The 17879-nt window shown below is 38.5% G+C and overlaps 1 protein-coding gene across 3 annotated transcripts; it reads right to left on the bottom strand.

Annotated features, from left to right (window-relative positions):
* Positions 1 to 329: 329 nt before the first annotated feature.
* On the bottom strand, positions 330 to 8759 carry LOC107807498 (uncharacterized). Of its 3 annotated transcripts, none has more exons than XM_016631908.2 (20): positions 7230 to 8689; positions 6660 to 6863; positions 5894 to 6016; positions 5742 to 5810; positions 5495 to 5659; positions 5010 to 5081; positions 4798 to 4928; positions 4471 to 4609; positions 4310 to 4379; positions 4093 to 4220; positions 3922 to 3978; positions 3323 to 3508; positions 2749 to 2844; positions 2554 to 2639; positions 2224 to 2290; positions 2065 to 2131; positions 1851 to 1990; positions 1580 to 1671; positions 1212 to 1278; positions 330 to 826 (listed from the first exon to the last, which is right to left on the bottom strand). In XM_016631908.2, exons 1-20 carry the CDS (start codon positions 8469 to 8471, stop codon positions 644 to 646), a joined length of 3384 nt encoding a protein of 1127 aa, XP_016487394.2. In that variant the 5' UTR covers positions 8472 to 8689; the 3' UTR covers positions 330 to 643. The 3 variants fall into 3 exon arrangements, 2 of the variants coding, with proteins under 2 accessions (XP_016487394.2, XP_016487401.2); XM_016631915.2 differs by having other exon boundaries at positions 565 to 795; positions 7230 to 8694; XR_012695063.1 differs by lacking the exons at positions 330 to 826; positions 1212 to 1278; positions 1580 to 1671 and having other exon boundaries at positions 1975 to 1990; positions 2550 to 2639; positions 7230 to 8759.
* Positions 8760 to 17879: the final 9120 nt, after the last annotated feature.

Raw genomic sequence — 17879 nt, 5'->3', positions numbered from 1 at the left:
ATTCATCTTCATCAGTTATAATATTTTTGCATTATAGCATTTTTGACATTCTTCATTATACTCTATAAAGGTGCAAAACAAAGTGTCTACGGTGGCAAGCTTGAACACACACAAAATATATGTGATTCCTACTTTCGTGTTGTTGTGGACCATGCCTGAGCACGCACCTCCAAGTGACAACGCGTGAGAGGCAGTGTTGAAGAACAAATAGCATGTGAAGATCACTCGCTACTGCCAGGTCGTCGAAGGTGTTTCTTCCACCTGAAAAGTTTGTTTAAAAAACTTTGAGCCCTAATGGCTCTGATACCATGTGAAATACAGAGACAATGGAGCAATATTCTTATCTTGTTATTCAAAGAATGAGAGCTATTTGTGGGTGTACAAGTGAATCTATTTAAGGAAACAAAATCAGAAAATTCCTAAATATCTCTATCTATGATTGTGCTATGTATACTATATGAAATTATGTCTATGTACATTCTGTAACAAAGAACATGTTTGGCTTCAATCAGATCAGTTTTTATAAGCAGGCAATTCAACCAAAGCTGGTATAAACTATCAAAGGACTCGGAATAAGGGAAATTACATTGGAGGAATATTGAACATCAAAATGTTTACAGTAGTAGTGGTTTCATTGAATCGGTTAAAAGTTAACACCTTCTTCAAGTGATAGAATGGATTTTAATTCCATCTCCTGCCTAGGCAAAAGATACGACCATGCTGATTCCAAGGTGGCTGATGGTAGCGTTTGCTGAAGATGTCTCAATACATTAATCATGCGATTTGTAGTTTCTTCTGTAACAAGATCAATTTCAGAACATAGAACCTACAGAAGAAGCAACAAGCAATTACTGAATGTGTACATATGCATAACATTTAGTTTGATAAGAGGCCACCATTCAACAATATTATGAGACAGTCATATTGGCAGTGAAAGATTGATCGATCAACTTTCTCCATGAAATTTAAATCAAAGTGAAAGAAACACATGAATCTTATTATTATCAGATAAATATATCTTTTTTTAATTTCTTTTAACCAAAAAAAGAAGCATAAATGAGAAACAAAGACAAATATAATTTGTAAAATGTCAAAAGGTTTTAATGCTTTTCTTGCAAGAATAAATAAAAGAATCACAGTTCCAAATTCTTTATATTTATCACAAATGAACAACTACATCTAATATCTAATAGTTTTGATTTCTGACTAACCTCTGCAAATATTGAAATGATTTTTGGAATGTACTGATAGTTGGGACCAATAAGTTCTCCGTCTAACCTGCACGTGAGAAAATTTGGTAAAACAATGAGGACTATATAGAAAGGATTTACTATATGAGTTTGTGTATTAGTTCAAAAACTATAATAGAAGTCTATTTAGATCATAATATTATTTAGTTTGTTTGACTAATGATTGCTTAGTTTTCCCAAGATGTGATATTAAGAAATATATTTGGAACAAAATGCATGCTAGAACAAAGAACACATAATTTATCTGTGCAAAACATTTCTAATCAAGTCCTGATATTGTAAAGTGAAGACCGGAAAAGGATGAAAAGTAGAGCAAACTAATCCAGTACCTTTCAACCATTGAACATAGTTGGTCATGAACATATTTGGCTGCAGCCATGTCACACTTTATAGGCAGGCAGTTTAACCAAACCGGAATAATCTACCAAATAGTTTTGGAATTAGAATTATGAAGAAATTATAACAAGATTAAATAGTACATATGAGTCAACTATAGGATAAACAGAAAGAAAAAATAATAATTCCAACATAAGCATATATGACCTATAGGCTTAAGAATGCATAAACAAATGAACATTAGCGATTTCGACAAGGACAAACCTGGGCTGATGAGTCAATATTTTCCCAATGAAACTGACAAATCTTACCAAGTGCATAAACAGCATTATCAAATGCACTTTCATTCTCAGGTTCACGAGCCCGAAAATGCATTATCACTACATTGATCCTTGAAATAGCCTCTGAATCATTTCATGAGAATAAGTAAGTAAAAATATACTAGTAAGTATTATCATCTTTTGTCATGATATTATACCTTTAACAACAGGTTTGAAATCAGAACCACCACATTCGGCATAAAGCACAAGTCCATAAAGAGCACACTGAACACGACATCAATGGTGTTTGGTTAAATCATAGAGTGAAACAACTACTTGAATAAAAAACTTGTCAGCAACCAATAAGATAACCAAACCTGTCTAACTGCTGGACTTTCGTCATTGCTTGCATCCAAAAGCAAAGGAAGAAATTCATCAGAGTACCTAGTTGGACATAGTGAGTAAATTTATCGATACGGTGGAACATTTAAGAGGGGGAGCCTTGGCGTAACTGGTAAAGTTGTTGCCATGTGTCCGGGAGGTCACGGGTTTAAGCCGTGAAAACAGCCCCTTGCATAAATGCAGGGTAAGGCTGCATATAATAGACCCTTATGGTCCGGCCCTTCCCCAGACCCGATGCATAGCAGGATCTTAGTGCACCGGACTGCTCCTGATAAAACATTTAAGAAAAAACTGATCATACACACTTTAGAGCCGCTTCAGAGCACTCCTCCAGAAGATGATCAAAGATAAGAAATGGTGTGCATCTTTCTTGAGCTGTCATATCTTTGCCCTTCATATAAGCAAAGAAAAATTGAAAGAAAGAAATGTAAATTAAGATATGTAAATGAATAACAAACTAGAGTGTTAGGATGACAGTGGTAATCATGTCGTGAACTTACCCACATAGGAATTAGATATGATGACATGAGCTCGTCAAAGAAAGGCAAGAAACCAGCCTTGAATGTTTCGATCAAAGTAGTTAATACTAGACCAACCTGATAAGAAATGCTTTACGTTATTTGAGAATAGGGGTGTCAAATGGGTTGATTTGGTCGATTTTGAGCGGTTCAAAATTGATTGAGTCGTACATGGGCATGTCAAAAAGTTACTTGGGCTGAGATGTGATAGGTCAAAATGAACTAAAATTAGGGTCATAGCCCTACCTGCTCAACTCTTACTAAGAGTTAATTGATATATGTGTTATTTTTATATGAATTGTATAATTACTAAATAAAACTTTTTTTTATTTTGTTATGGTCATATATAACATATCAAACAAAAAACATATTTCTAAAATATTTTGGCAAAGTTAATCATGTGTCAATTTGGGCTAAAAATTAGCCCAACTTTAAATGGGTTGAGATGATTGGTGTCAAGATGGACTGAGTTCAATAAATTGGCGGATCAATAACCAGCCCAACCCCTATTTGAGAATAACAATAGATAATAACTTATTCTTAAAATGGAACATACATGGAACAAAATATTATCTTCTTGCTCCTTTTCCCCCCTCAGTAATTCATCTTCCTCAGCATCAAAGTCTTTTGATTTTGCTCTCTCTTTGAGTTTTTGTTTTCTATTTGAACTTTCCGTAATGACATGCTTTACCTCATTCACTATTCGACGGAGCTGACCTTCAATAAGAAGTGGTGGACTGATCTGAAAAAAGAAATAGATAATCTGAAAATCCTATTTTGCCATTTCTATTTTTAACCTCGATAGTACTAATGGAACACTTCGAGCAATATCAAGAATACAGTGTTTTCTTTAGATCTCTATTAAAAAAGGCAGCTTTGTGCACTAAGCTCCCGCTATGTGCGGGGTCCGGTGAAGGGTCGGACCATAAGAGTCTATTGTACGCAGCCTTACCTTGCATTTCTGCAAGAAGCTGTTTACACGGCTCGAACCCGTGACATGTCAGTAACTTTACCAGTTACGCAAATGATACACTTCTGTTTAGATCTCTATTGAAGGAGAAGAAATTGGAGTTATTTACCATACCCCCAAATTAGGAAAACACTTAAACTTGGATCAAGAATATTAAATAGAAACTGTCTCAGACATAACCAAACCTGCAGGCAATGATTCAATTCATCCAACATGAATGCACATATTTCTGCCGTAGACTCCTGTGTGAGATAACAAATGAAGTGTCACTTTCTCTTTATCCAAATAGACCGAACATAAACATTTTCCTTCCGGGGGGAAAAAACAACAACATAAATACTGATGTTAAGGACAACCTCATGCAAAGCTTCTAACAGAGACAGTATTACATAGTCTGATAACTTTGTGAAATACGATTCACTTCCACCTTGCGCTATCCCTTTCTCAACAGCCAGTTTAGCAGAATACAACAGGTTATACATGGCTTAAACAGGCAAAAATTAGAAAATTTGCATCAGCAAACTGAAGAATTAGAAAATTAGAAACCAGTATGAAATCATTGAGAATCCTCACATTTAACAGAGCATTTCCTGGCTTCGTTGTGGGTATAGAATTTCAGAAGCGGAACTAAGATTGAAGCAACCTGAAGAATTTATATTACTTATTTAATTTAATTTGACTTCCACTCAACATCACATGAGAAAATGAATATATGCAGGTGATCTCAGGCCGACCTGAGGAATCCACGGGTAGAAGTCTTCTTCCAATTTCTGGGCATATAAACCAAGGATATCACACGCTAAAGATTTCTGATATAGGAGGTCACTTCCTCTGAGGCGTATTATTTCATTCCGAAACTTGACTTCATGTACACTGCAAAATGTGAAACTTATCCAATGAATATCTAGTTGAGATAAGTGCCAAATTAACTTGGAAGAAAAATTTAGTAATCATGGATAACATCATGAAAGATAGTAAATGTGATACAATAAAATCAAAGATAGGAAAAGAACGCAAACATCCAAATTAAGAAGAAAAAGTATCTAAATGTAAAGATTTACCTATCATGTAAGTTATCAGAGGACACGGTCTTATCGGGCTCAAGTTGAGCACATTCAACCAAAGGGGGCATTAATATACTCATGTAGGGAAGAAAATCCTTCCCCATGCAGTAGCAAATTCTGAAGCATGACTGCGATGCAATCAAGAAAATATTGAGAGGCAAATCTTAAAAGAAGTTCTGAGCCCGTAAAATCAAAGGATTAACACATACCAGTAGATTGCAAGCAATATCAAACTCTTGCACTTGCGGTTCTTGTAATGAGTAATTAAGCATTTCCATAACCTTTAATGAAAAGAAGAAAAAAAAAAGAATATACAAAAAAAGTCCATGTTCAGAAATGAGCGAATCCGATAAGATCACACCACGCCACCTAGTGAAGAAAGAGAGTGCACTCCAAAAGAGAGGCAAAATGTAGGTCCAAAGCAACTAGTAGGAGAATACTATGGTTTGTCCACTGGAAAGCCATCTGACTAGCATAGCAAAAGCAAACAAGAACAAAGACATTCCAACTCATGTTACGCAAACTCTCCAAAATGCTGCAGCACCCGTATCGGATCCTCCAAAAATGTACTACTTTTGGAGGATCCGACATGCACCTGGCAACATTTTTGGAGAGTCCAAGTAACATAGATTCCATCTGCAATGGTACCGTGGAAAAAACTCACTCAAAGAAGTACTGGGAGTGGAGAGTAGACCTGCTTTAAGTCATCTTTGAATTTCTCTTTGCCTACAGATGTCCCAATAAAGCTTATGCACTCCAACGCTATGCTTCGAAGGTAGCGATAAGATTCACCATTTTCATTTACCAGAATAATTTTTAAATATGGCATTACAAAATCATAGTACTTTTGGAAGTGCACCTGTACGTTGAAGTATGTTATATTAGCCATCATTATAAGTAGAAATAGAACTGAGTCAAAAGTAAATGCAAGTAGGTAATACCTTAGACAAATTAGCTATACCAGACAACGCCTTTAATGCTGCTTCTTTAACCATTTGGACGTTGTCATTCTGCATTTCAAACAACAGCAGTGAATATCTTAGACTAGTTATTAATCTACCTTTATAACATGGTGGCCTCTATATTTGCATACCTGTAGAAGTACAACAAGTTTGCTAAGTAATCCATCTAAGTGTGGTACCAAAGTTTCTGGAGGTACCAATGTTTCTTGCTTTAAAGATCCACTGAAAGTTGCGACAGCTCTAGCTGCATTTGCCTATGAAAATTAATGTCAAAGAGAGCAAATTGAATAACTTAGCCGGTGTCGTGAACTGAATGAAGCAGTATAATGACCCAAATATATTTAAGGCAAGAGCTTTATGTAAACCAAAATATATTTGTAACCATAGATTTCAAGCAATGCACTGTTAAGGCTTCACAAATCAGGCTATTAAGATACTAATTGTACAATATTCTAGAAGGGAAGTTTCACAAATATCCTTAACTTTTACTCATATTGCAGAAAATCACTTGCGATTGTTGAGGACCAACTGACCACTAAGAACTAAAGCAGAGTGCAATAGAACGATTAGTCTGGTTTAGATAGTTATATGCAACCTGCTTTATATATAGCCCAAGATCCTTTTCAATCAAACGTACTAAAATATGTTAAGTTTAAATAGTTGTTATCTCAATAGATAACGCCGATTTAATGTTAAACAGATTAATCCTATTCAAGTTATAGATCATCAGCTTTACGAAATATGTAACCCCATCGCAAAGTTGCATAAAGATATGAGATACTTTAGATGGCTGTTTCTTGTATAAATAATAATAACCTATTCTTTTATAGCTGCAATTGTAATTTGAGAAGTCTGCATTGACCATTAATTAAGGGTTCATATCACCATAGATCAGACCTGCACTCGAGGATTTCCAAAATCATCCATAGTTGTAGCTAATGCAGGCAATACTTGGTCATGATGTTGTACTTGCAAATCTGTACAGAAGACAGTTGACAATTTGGAAATTGAATAAATAGCGGCCCATCTGACTCGAGGATGAGGATCTTGGAAAGAATGCATAATCATATTCACTACTTGCTCCAAAAACTTGATCATAACCTATAAAAGAGAAACCATGGGTGCAGGCAGGTAGTAAGGGTGGTCAGTTTGTCGGAAAATTACACTGCGTATATAGGTAAAATATCAGGGTTTGGAGGTACATAACATATATTGAACACCGTTTATCGGGAAATTTTGTTTATTTCTTTCAAATTTGAACACCCGTGAGGAAATTTCTAGCTTCGTTCAAGCTAATAGCCTTAGAAAAATTAAAGTAGAAGAGAGAGTCTAAACTAATAGGAGCAAGTGGGAAAACTATCTTGTCTATATCCGATCAGTTTGCTGGATAAAAACCTGCTCCAAAACGCCACATAATCATCGCAACATATTCATGATAAATACACTAATGAGACATAAGATTTGTACCTTTGAGCTACCTTCAGCTATCTGAGCGAGTGCAATGAGAGCTGCGTGGCGTTTCTCCCACTCAGGGGCAACTAAGTAGTCACCCAGCTGCTCAATGGCAATGGGAGCAATAGTCTTGCCACCTAATGCAACAGAAAACCGGTTTAAACATGTCATACCAAAATTGTAGTTGTTTGTTTCCCCTGCATGCTCATGCTCGGTCTCCGCACTATGCCAAGCAGGGTCATCCTTAATATCTAGTAATAACTTCAATAATGTTGCAAAACATTTGCTAGTAAAAGAGGGCAACTTCCTCATCATACCGGGGGCCCTCTCTCTTGCCTCAACCAAAGTTATCAAAAATTCAGCTGCCAAATGCCTCGTCACCTCTTCCAATTTCTCATCCTCTGCTATCTCCAATATTGAACCCACAACAACAGCTAGTTGCCGCCTAAAGAAGTTAGGCTCATTCTGCGCCAGCTCTATGAAAAGATCCAACACGTCTCGCGCTGCAACGGCCTTCTCCTTACCGTGGGTCAATGCGTCTGTCAACGTCATCATCATACCTGGCAATAGATCTTGAAACTGCTCCTTTTCATTTGAACTCGATACGCTTTGAATGAAGCAGATCACAGTCATCATAGCCGCTATCCTCACATCTAAATCGAGGCCGGTATCATCATTCAGTGCATTAAGGAGTTGTGGTTGCATATATTTTGAGCAAACAAGTGTTATTCTGTCAGCTATTAGCCCATATATCAAGAAAGCTGACACTTTTGACTTGTTTGAACCGGAAGTGATGCAGCACATAAGGAATGGCATTAACTCAGGCCAGTTGTTATCTGGAACAAGTGAAACAGCTAGATTCAAAATGATGTGACGGAGCTCTTGGATGATAAATTCTGATTCTTTTTGCTCAATATGATCAAGGAGAAAACACTTTATGGTGGATTGAGTGGACACACTTAGATTATGCCACGTGCACAAGACGTCGTCGCCATCATCATCATCAGTAAGCAACTTGTGAAGGAGTTCAGCACAAACTTCACGGAAATCAACGTCATGAGAAGAGCCAAGAAAGTCAGTTAGCTTAAGAGCAAGGGAGTTTGGATCCTTTTGCTTTAACAAAGTGAACATTGACTTAGCCTCCGAATATTTTTCTTTGGCCCTGGACATATGATCCAAAATAAAGGTTTCAAATGGCTCTAACTCAGGTCCTAGAATCGCCTCCATCTGGAACTCATGAGCCAACTCGCTATCCATAAACTCTTACAGTATTGAGAAACAAAAAGCTAGAGAGGACTTTTTGGTGTTACTAAAAATGGGTTTTCTCTTACAATATGATCAACCCAAGTACGCTGGTTTAAATGGTTGTGGGGGCTGCCAATATAACATTTGGACCTAATTAATAAATCTTGAGTCTTAGGAAAAGTCATTCTAATTTCTGTTTTTTTTCTTTTCCTTGTAATGGAAGTGAAGTCTAATAGATTTGTTAAAAGTAAAAAAGAACAGGCTTCACATGGCCGACAAAACATGAATGACTGAAATATATAAATAATTCAGGCTAAGGTTTCAATTCGATTGTAACATGTTAGGACGGAGATTATAGCACCCCTACGGGAGAGAGTTGTTCGCCCTACAGTGCAGATCACTGCATGTGGAGAGAAGGGAGAAAAGGTATATTAAAAGATAAAATATACTGTAGTTATTTAATATTACCTCGTTTACGTAAAACTATTTTATTTTTGGTCCGTTTCAAAAAGAATTATTATTTTTTAAATTTGAAAATATTTTTACTTAAACTTATAATTTTATTCTTAACGAGAAGCTTTTATAACTACACAAATACATTGGACCCCTCTTTGAATTGTTTAGGACCACAAATTCCAAAAGTATTCATTTTTTCTTAAATTTCGTGTCCAATCATATAAGTTCACATAAATTGAAACGGAAAGAGTATTATAAAAGGTCAAGCTAAAAATACCAAATCGATCCTATATATAAAGTAACAGCCAATTTGGATAAGACTCAAATATAGATCGAGACCCATATCATGCCTTAAAATTTGAGAAGAGCCATTCTTTAGATTTCCCATAAAATATAACAATTGGTACCAAGTCAACGCCTCGTAGAACTGAGCTGGAGAGAGCATTGCACTTTGCACCAGAAGTTCTTGAATATTCGGTATCTAGCATCTGAATCTGACGTACATAATAAGGTAAAATTTACAGATACCTCCCCAAATTGTGCGTGTACCTGTAGGCAATATCAACGAATATAAAGTTTATTTAAATATTGGTATAAAATAATATTTCATCTGTTTCAATTTATGTGAATTCATTTGACTAGGTATAGAGTTTAAGAAAAGAGATAAGACTTTTGCACTTGTGATGTAAAATGATGCACATATACTTTGTGTGGCTATAAATTATTGCATAAAAGTAAATTGTTTCCAAATAAGGAAATGAGTCATTCTTTTTGGCACGGACTAAAAAGGAAATAAGTTCACATAAATTGAAACGGATGGAGTATATATTTTTCATGCAATTAACATATCATTTCGATAATATTTGTTGAATTTGATGATGTACTAAAGATTATAATAACCATAGATATTAGAAATTTATATCTATTATAATATTTATTTGAATGTGCATTTATATTTTTGTATGTAAATTTTAGCTAATCATTTATATTTGAATGTGGCTTGTGGGTTTTGATTTTAAACTCATTTGTCTATAATCACTCGTTTAGCTAATCATTGAAAGGCAAAGTCTATTCATTCCTCGAGAAGAAAGCAAATTGTGTTCCTAATTAAGTACTAAATATTAGTGATGAGAAACAAAGTTTTTAAAATTACTAGTATCTATGAACGTGCGTTGCACGTTAATAATGACACGTGATGATTTAAATATCATATTATACTAAAAGTGGGAAGCCCTTTAGTCAAAAGTTAGATTACCAAAATGTTCATTAAATATTAATAGACTTTTATACCCTTATTAAATAAATAAATTATTTTTTATTATACTCTTTAGAAGCTAATTCTTTCAATAGAAATGTATTAATGGGTAAGATCAATTCATAATAAAAGTCTTTGTCATGTTAATGATGTTTAGTCTCTTCATTTTCCTGCTATCATTATACTTTTAAAAGCCATCACTTACTTGAAATTATTACAATGAACAAGCTGTACATTTCCGTTTAGCGTATTGCTAAGGTCTGCGTACACACTACCCTCCCCAGACCCCATTAGTGGGATTTTACTGGGTTATTATTGTTGTTGTCTTGCTAAGTTATTGATTCATAATGTATGTATTTAAGGCTTACTTTTCATTAATGCCTTTTGTTTACCCGAAAAATCGGATAACGTTAAACTTATGTATGGTTCTAAGGATACGTAATATCCTTTGATACAAAGATAACAATACAAGTATTTTGACTATGAGAATGGGAATGATGAACAGAAAGAATGAATAAGATGAAGTAAAACAAGCACAAGAAGATATCTTTGTATATGAGAAAAGATCTTTTGTTCCAATCTATTGAGTATGTCCATAACTTACAAGGATCCCCACTTTTATAATAGAGGGTCATTACTTTATTTATAACAAAATAATAAAATAAAGCATATAGTGGAAGACCCATGATAATTTATCTCTTCCTCGATTCCCGCCAAGATTCTCTCTCTTGGTGCGGTTGTAACGACTCTTGTCTGTGAGCTCGATACTGGCTCAAACTCGTTACTAGGTCGGCCCTTCGGTCTTGGCTTGAGTTCGACCCTCGGGATGGGCGTGGCGCATTTTCGACCTCGAAGCAATGCCTTGCGGATCGATTTGATCGTGGGCTCAAAACGATTATCGAGCCGACTCCTCGAGCAGCCTTCGGAGTCGAGGCTCATTTGTACTGTCTTCGGAGCTTACTCCCAAAATCCTACTCTGGTTTCTTGCCACTCGATCTCGATCGAATGTAGGAAAGCCGAAATCTATTTTGACCGTATACAGATAGTCCCCTCGATTCTTATGAAGGATGTGGTGAGAATCGATATGATTTTCGACGGTTCGATCGGGTAACAAGCTGACATTTTAAGAGGGATCAATTATGACGTATGTGATAGTTGTCCCATCGATTTAGTCTTTCAAGGTTTTTAATGCTTGTCAGACGGTAGTCGACCACCTCTGATATTGAACCGTCATGATGCGAGCCTATAAATAACCCTTTCTTTTATCCTTTACTACTTTTACATCTTCTATCTTCCAAATTTCCCAAATCTATTTTCGTACTCTCCCACTTACTAGTAATTCTGTGATTTCTTTCTACAGAAGCCCCTCTTCAATTCTACCAAATCTTTTTCATTTTTCTCTATTCTTTACTTCTGAATTCGAAAATGGTGAAAATATCACAAACCATCCCTCAAAAAGAGAAAGCTTCATCTTTATAGTGTGCCGCCGATGATACGCCGGTAGAACCACGGCCCGAGGAGTGCGTTTCCGAGGGGTGAGTCCTTACTTTTGATTTCAAGGTCTATAAGGCTCATCGGTCCTAGGTCGATGTGAACCGGTATCGAGGTATATATGTTCGATAACCGAGAAGCACCTCCAACAGCTAAAGAAGGATTGCAATTGGGATAAAAAAATAAATAATGATTCATTCATCTAACGAAGATATCACTTTGCACGTGAGAGTATTTTTGAATGTGTATTCTTACCCTTTCACGTTCGGTCCCCTCGACCCCTTTATCATTGATTTCTGTTGTCAATACCAAATTACCCTAGGCCAGGTCCACACATCGTTTTGGTGGATCGTTATCCTGATCCGATATTTCGTGGGCAAAATCGAGGGGATGTCGTTCACCCTCAACCATCTTATCCGATTATACCGTCCTCGACCTTTTCGAGGAGGGTTAATAAAACATCAGCGTCGGGCTACCAAGGCTCTATTCTTGAGTATTGACGAGGACAGGGACCGGGGTTGGATGAGCAGGTTCGTTCGAGTAAGGACTTCGAACATGATCCCGACTGAAAAGATGCCCTTTCCTGAGCAGTGGAATATGAAACGTAAGTGTAATCCTGGTGTTACTTCTACTTTGTTCTTTCATTTCTTCTCTCATCGACACTCCTCTTTTTATGATGTAGCGGTTCCTTGGATGCCCGAAGCAGTTCTCGATCTCAAGAACTGGGTACGAGCTCTTGTTTCGACCTCCACATATGCCGAGCGCTCATGGCGTGATTTGTCAAAGGGTCGGTAGGAGGCCAAAAATCATGGTAAGCCCATTTCTCGTATTTTTCGAACGAGGTGGTTTTAAAATATCTAATTAAAATTTTCCAAATGCAGGTTTGGGTAAGGATGCGGTTTTGAGGCCTTTGTCCAACGAGGAAGAAATCTTGGCCCCTGTCCCAAAACCGGCGAAGGGAAATAAAAGGAAAAAAGCCCTCGTTCTCGAAGACCCAAAACCGAAGAAGAGGATGGCTCGCAAGCCGAATAAGGATGCCATTCCTTTGACCTCGGAATCAGTTCAGCGTCTAAGGGATGAAGAAGAAGAAAATGATGGGTCAGCGCTGGCGGTCCGAACGAAGAAAACCACCGATGCCCCATCGACAGCTGGATCGATGATGCTCCTTGAGGCTCTGCCTCGAACTGAGGGTATACCAGAGAAAGATTTGGGTGGAGTCCCTGAATTATCGGAGATCGAAGACGCATCTCATCGGATCCAATAGGAAGGGGATATGACCGAAGGGGCCCTCGAATCCCTTCGAACCGAAGAGAATGCTCCAGGTGTTTCATTTGGGGCAGCAGCAATCGAAGATTCGCCTACCTTTCCCGCTTTTTCTTCTGGGGTGATTTGCGAAGCCCAAGCTCTGGGGGCCCTCGATCTAGACAGGACTCACGATGGAAAGGATCCCTTTCGTGACCTGTTTACTAGTATCGAGGACGTTTTCGGTACTGGTGATGAATCGGACCTTTTTCACGGGGTGCGGCAGGCTTTGAATCAGGTAAGCTTTTATAATTGTTTTGCCGGTACTACCTTTATGTTTTACTTTTCGTTAACTTCGTTTCTTGTTTCTTTGTAGGCAGTGGCAATTCATCGAGAAGCATGTTTTCGGTCTCAAAATGAGCTGCTTCGATACGAAGTCGATTTTCAACGGGTTACTGATGAGAGGAACTTCCTAAGACTTCTCTTAGGGCAGAGGGAGGAGGAAATAAAAGACCTCCGAGTTGAGTTGGCCAAGGCTTACCGAGATCAGACCGATTTGTCTGAGCAGGTCATGATACTTTTGAAAGCCTATGGGCTTGATACTAGAACGATGGCTAACTTTTCGGTCTCACAGTTGCAGCAAAAAATTGAGATAATCGGGAAGCTTCGTGAGGAGGTTGATGTAATAAAAACGGAGTCTTTGTAGTGGAAAGAAGGTATGGACCGCTTTGCTGCAGAAAAAGAAACTGCTCGAGCCCAGTTATCATCGGCCGAAACCCAACTTCAGAAAATGAAGGAAAAGGCTCGGTTTAGGCAAGAAGAATAGAGGATCTTGAGGCTCGGTTGGCCTATGTACTTGATAAGGCCGAAACGGATGCCGAAAAGGCAAAGGCCGATTAAAATACACTCGTGGACATCTATCGAGCCGATGTTGAAGCTACCCAGGTCCAAGCAAGAGAGGTATCCGAGTCCGCCGATATTCGAGCACATCGGGTTGCCGAACTAGCTAAGTGTCGATCCCGAAGGAAAACCCTCGAGGAGATCCATGCTGGTGGTTTCGACCTTGCTGAAGAAATAAAAAGGGCCAAAGAGCTCGAAGCCGATGTAGAAGCTTTGGTTTTTGATGGCGATGATGATGATAATGATGGGAGCAAGAGCGGATCCGAGGATGGGGGAAGTCTGATAAAGAGTAGACCGCTCCCGACGATCAAGAAATTTAGTCCTTAGTTTTTACGTTGTAATCAACCATGTAGATAATTTTGTATATTGATAATTTTTCCGACTTGCTTCTGTTTCGTGAAGACTTATTCACGCCTTTATGAATGTTTTCACAAGGATCTATATAACTTTAACCAAATTTGGACTTCGTAGTCTCTATGATGTGGCCTTTAGGCTTACTAGCTAAGTCAATGATTTGAACTCGAAGAAATATAGCCCGTAGGCATAATGGTTGAGTGAGTGCTTGCTCGAACTAGAAATAAAAGTAGCCTGTAGGCTTATTAGTCGAGTGAATGATTCGAACTTGAAGTAATGCAGCCCGTAGGCGTAATGATTGAGTGAGTGCTTGCTCGAACTCGAAATGAAAGTAGTCTGTAGGCTTATTAGTCGAGTGAATGATTAGAACTCGAAGTAATGTAGCCCGTAGGCGTAATGGTTGAGTGAGTGCTTGATCGAACTCGAAATAAAATTAGGCCGTAGGCGTAATGGTCGAGTGAGTTTTTGCTCGCACTAGAAATGAAAGTAGCATGTAGGCTTAGTCGTCGAGTGGATGATCCGAACTCGAAGAAATATAGCCCGTAGGCGTAATGGTTGAGTGAGTGCTTGCTTGAACTCGGAATGAAAGTAGCCCATCGGCTTATTAGTCAAGTGAAATGATTCGAACTCAAAGTAATGTATCCCGTAGGCGTAAAGGTCGAGCTCGAACTCGAAATAAAAGTATCCCGTAGGCTTAATTGTCGAGTTCGCACTCAAAATAAAAGTAGCCCGTAGGCTTAGTCATCGAGTGGATGATCCAAACTCAAAGAAATATAGCCCGTAGGCATAATGGTTGAGTGAGTGTTTGCTCAAACTCAGAATGAAAGTAGCCCGTAGGCTTATTAGTCCAGTGAAATGATTCGAAATCGAAGTAATGTAGCCCGTAGGCGTAAAGGTTGAGCTCGAAATAAAAGTAGACTGTAGGCTTAATTGGTCGAGTTCGAACTCGAAATAAAAGTAGCCCATAAGCTTAGTCGTCGAGTGGATGATCCGAACTCGAAGAAATATAGCCCATAGGCATAATGGTTGAGTGAGTTCTTGCTGGAAAGCGAAATGAAAGTAGCCTGTAGGCGTAGTGGTCGAATTTAACTTAATTCTGTTTGTGAAATAGATCTCCAAATTGAGGAATTTTCCTTGGATATAAGATGTCGGTAAAGAGGAGAACTTTCTTCGCAAGTCACTACACATGTGTTCATGTTTCGCGCCTGGGTTAGGGCCAATCTACATGAGCATGGTTCGTTTCGACCATTTGGCTCTTACAAGTTTTCCTATTGGAACCCTATTGTTGTGAAATGACTTTCTTGCATCTGAACTCGATGTATTTGAGGACCTAATGCACCCCCAGTATTCAAGGTCGATTGTAAAGAGGACTCGGATATTGTTGTAAGTGCAGCACGATCAATGGTTGCCTCATTAAAAACCTTGCCGAAAAACCCATTTGGGATAAAATCGGTCTAAGGGAAAAAGAGTGCAATGCGTGCTTTCAAGCGAAGGATCATCTTAGCTCTTGTTCAGACTTCTGCAGGGGTCAGTTTTGAAATGTAAATGAATATGGAAGGGTCGTACCTTAGCAGTAGTACCGCTTTAGATGTGATACATTCCAGCTGCTTGATAGCTATTTGCCGTATATAATGCCGAGCTTGTACGATCCCTATCCGACGTTCTTGAGAACCTGATATGGTCCTTCCCAATTTGGTCCTAGTTTTCCTTCGTTTGGATTTAGGGTATTGATGGTGACTTTTCTTATCACTAAGTCCCCGGGCTTGAAATGACGGAGCTTGGTTCTTCGATTATAATATCTTTCGATTCGCTGCTTTTGGGCGGCCAATTGGACGAGAACAACTTCTCGTCTTTCGTATGATAATTCGAAGCTGGTATTCATAGCCTCATTATTTGATTCTTCCATCGTGAATCGAAATCTGGTACTGGGTTCACCGACTTCGACTGGTATCAATTCTTCAGACCCATATACTAAGGAGAATGGGGTCACCCCCGTACTGGATTTTGATGTTGTCCGATATACCCAAAGGACTTCGGGCAGGATTTCTCTCCATTTTCCTTTAACGTCGTTCAACCTCTTCTTTAGGTTTTGAATGATAGTTTTGTTCGTTGATTCGGCCTGTCTGTTCCCACTGGGGTGGTATGGAGTTGATAATATCCTTCTTATTTTGTGATCTTCGAAAAATTTTGTTACTTTGCTGCCAACGAATTATTTTTCATTGTCACATACTATTTCGGCGGGTATCCCGAATTGACATATGATATGATCCCAAATAAAGTCTATAACTTCTTTCTCGCTTATTTTCTTGAACGCCTACGCTTCAACACATTTAGAAAAACAGTCAGTCATAAATAAAATGAATTTGGCTTTACCTAGGGTCGATGGCAGATAGCCGACGATATCCATTCCCCATTTCATGAACGACCATGGGGATAGGACTGAGTGAAGTTGCTCTCCTGGTTGATGGATCATTGGCGCAAACCTTTGACATTTTATCATATTTATGAACAAAATTCCTTTGCATCTTTGCCCATATCGATCCAATAATACCCTGCTCTGATTATTTTTTGAACTAATGTATCAGCACCGGAGTGATTCCCACAAGTGCCCTCGTGCACTTCCCGTAGGATGTAATCGGTATCTCCCAGACCCAAGTATACTTCCAACGGTCCATCGAATGTCCTTTGATATAGCATTCCGTTCGAAGCCAACGTGAATCGAGCAGCTTTAGTCCGTAGGGTCCTAGAATCTTTAGGGTCCGATGGGAGTTTTCCGCTCTTTAAGTATTCAATATACTTATTTCTCCAATCTTAGGTTAAGCTTGTAGAATTTATCTCGGCGTGACCTTCTTCGATTACTGATCTCGAAAGTTGAACGACAGTCCCGAGCTCAAGTCATCTACCTCGACCGACGATCCCAAATTCGCAAGTGCATTGGCTTTATTGTTTTGTTCTCGTGGAACATGCCGTAAAATCCATTGTTTGAAACGGTGCAAAGTGACAAGCAGTTTGTCTAAATACCTTTGCATTCTACCTTCTCGAACTTCAAAGGTTTTGTTTACTTGATTCACCACAAGCAAAGAGTCACAATTGGCTTCAATGACTTTTGCTCCCAAGTGTTTAGCTAGCTCGAGACCTGCAATCATGGCTTCATACTCGGCCTCATTGTTAGTCAATATGGTAGTTTTAATAGATTGCCTAATAGTCTTACCCGTGGGTGGTTTCAAAACTATGCCTAGCCCGAACCCCTTCACGTTCGAAGCTCCGTCCGTAAAAAGGGTCCATACCTCCGATGATGTACCCGATTTCAACAGGAGTTATTTTTCGACTTCGGGTATGAGGGTTGGCGTGAAATCGGCCACGAAGTCTGCTAAATTTTGAGACTTGATGACCGTATGGGGTTCATATTCGATATCGTACCCACTGAGTTCGGTGGCCCATTTGGCCAATCGACCTGATAGCTCGGGCTTGTGCAAAATATTACGAAGCGGGTAAGTGGCTAATACGCATATGGGATGACATTGAAAGTACGGTCTTAACTTTCTAGAGGCGCTTATCAGTGCAAGTGCCAATTTTTCTAGGTGCGGATATCTAGTTTTCGCTTCTCCTAAGGTCCGACTCATATAATAAACGGGAAATTGCGTACCTTGCTCTTCTCGAAGTAGGACACCGCTTACGGCAATTTCAGATACTGCCAAGTACAAGCAAATTTTTTCGTCTGT

Source organism: Nicotiana tabacum, chromosome 9 (genome assembly GCF_000715075.1).
Source record: "Nicotiana tabacum cultivar K326 chromosome 9, ASM71507v2, whole genome shotgun sequence".
Taxonomy (NCBI): Eukaryota; Viridiplantae; Streptophyta; class Magnoliopsida; order Solanales; family Solanaceae; genus Nicotiana; species Nicotiana tabacum.
Note: the sequence above shows the minus strand (reverse complement) of the source record. Positions and strands in the feature narration are given on the sequence as shown.

Bases quoted from the DNA above. Each gene is read 5' to 3' on its own strand.
- LOC107807498 (XM_016631908.2), bottom strand. From the start codon at position 8,471: ATGGATAGCGAGTTGGCTCATGAGTTCCAGATGGAGGCGATTCTAGGA. The intron at 4,929-5,009 runs GTATGTGTTAAT...ATTGCATCGCAG, and splicing joins ATATTGCTTGCAATCTACTG to TCATGCTTCAGAATTTGCTA. The intron at 4,380-4,470 runs GTCGGCCTGAGA...TAAATTCTTCAG, and splicing joins TCTACCCGTGGATTCCTCAG to GTTGCTTCAATCTTAGTTCC.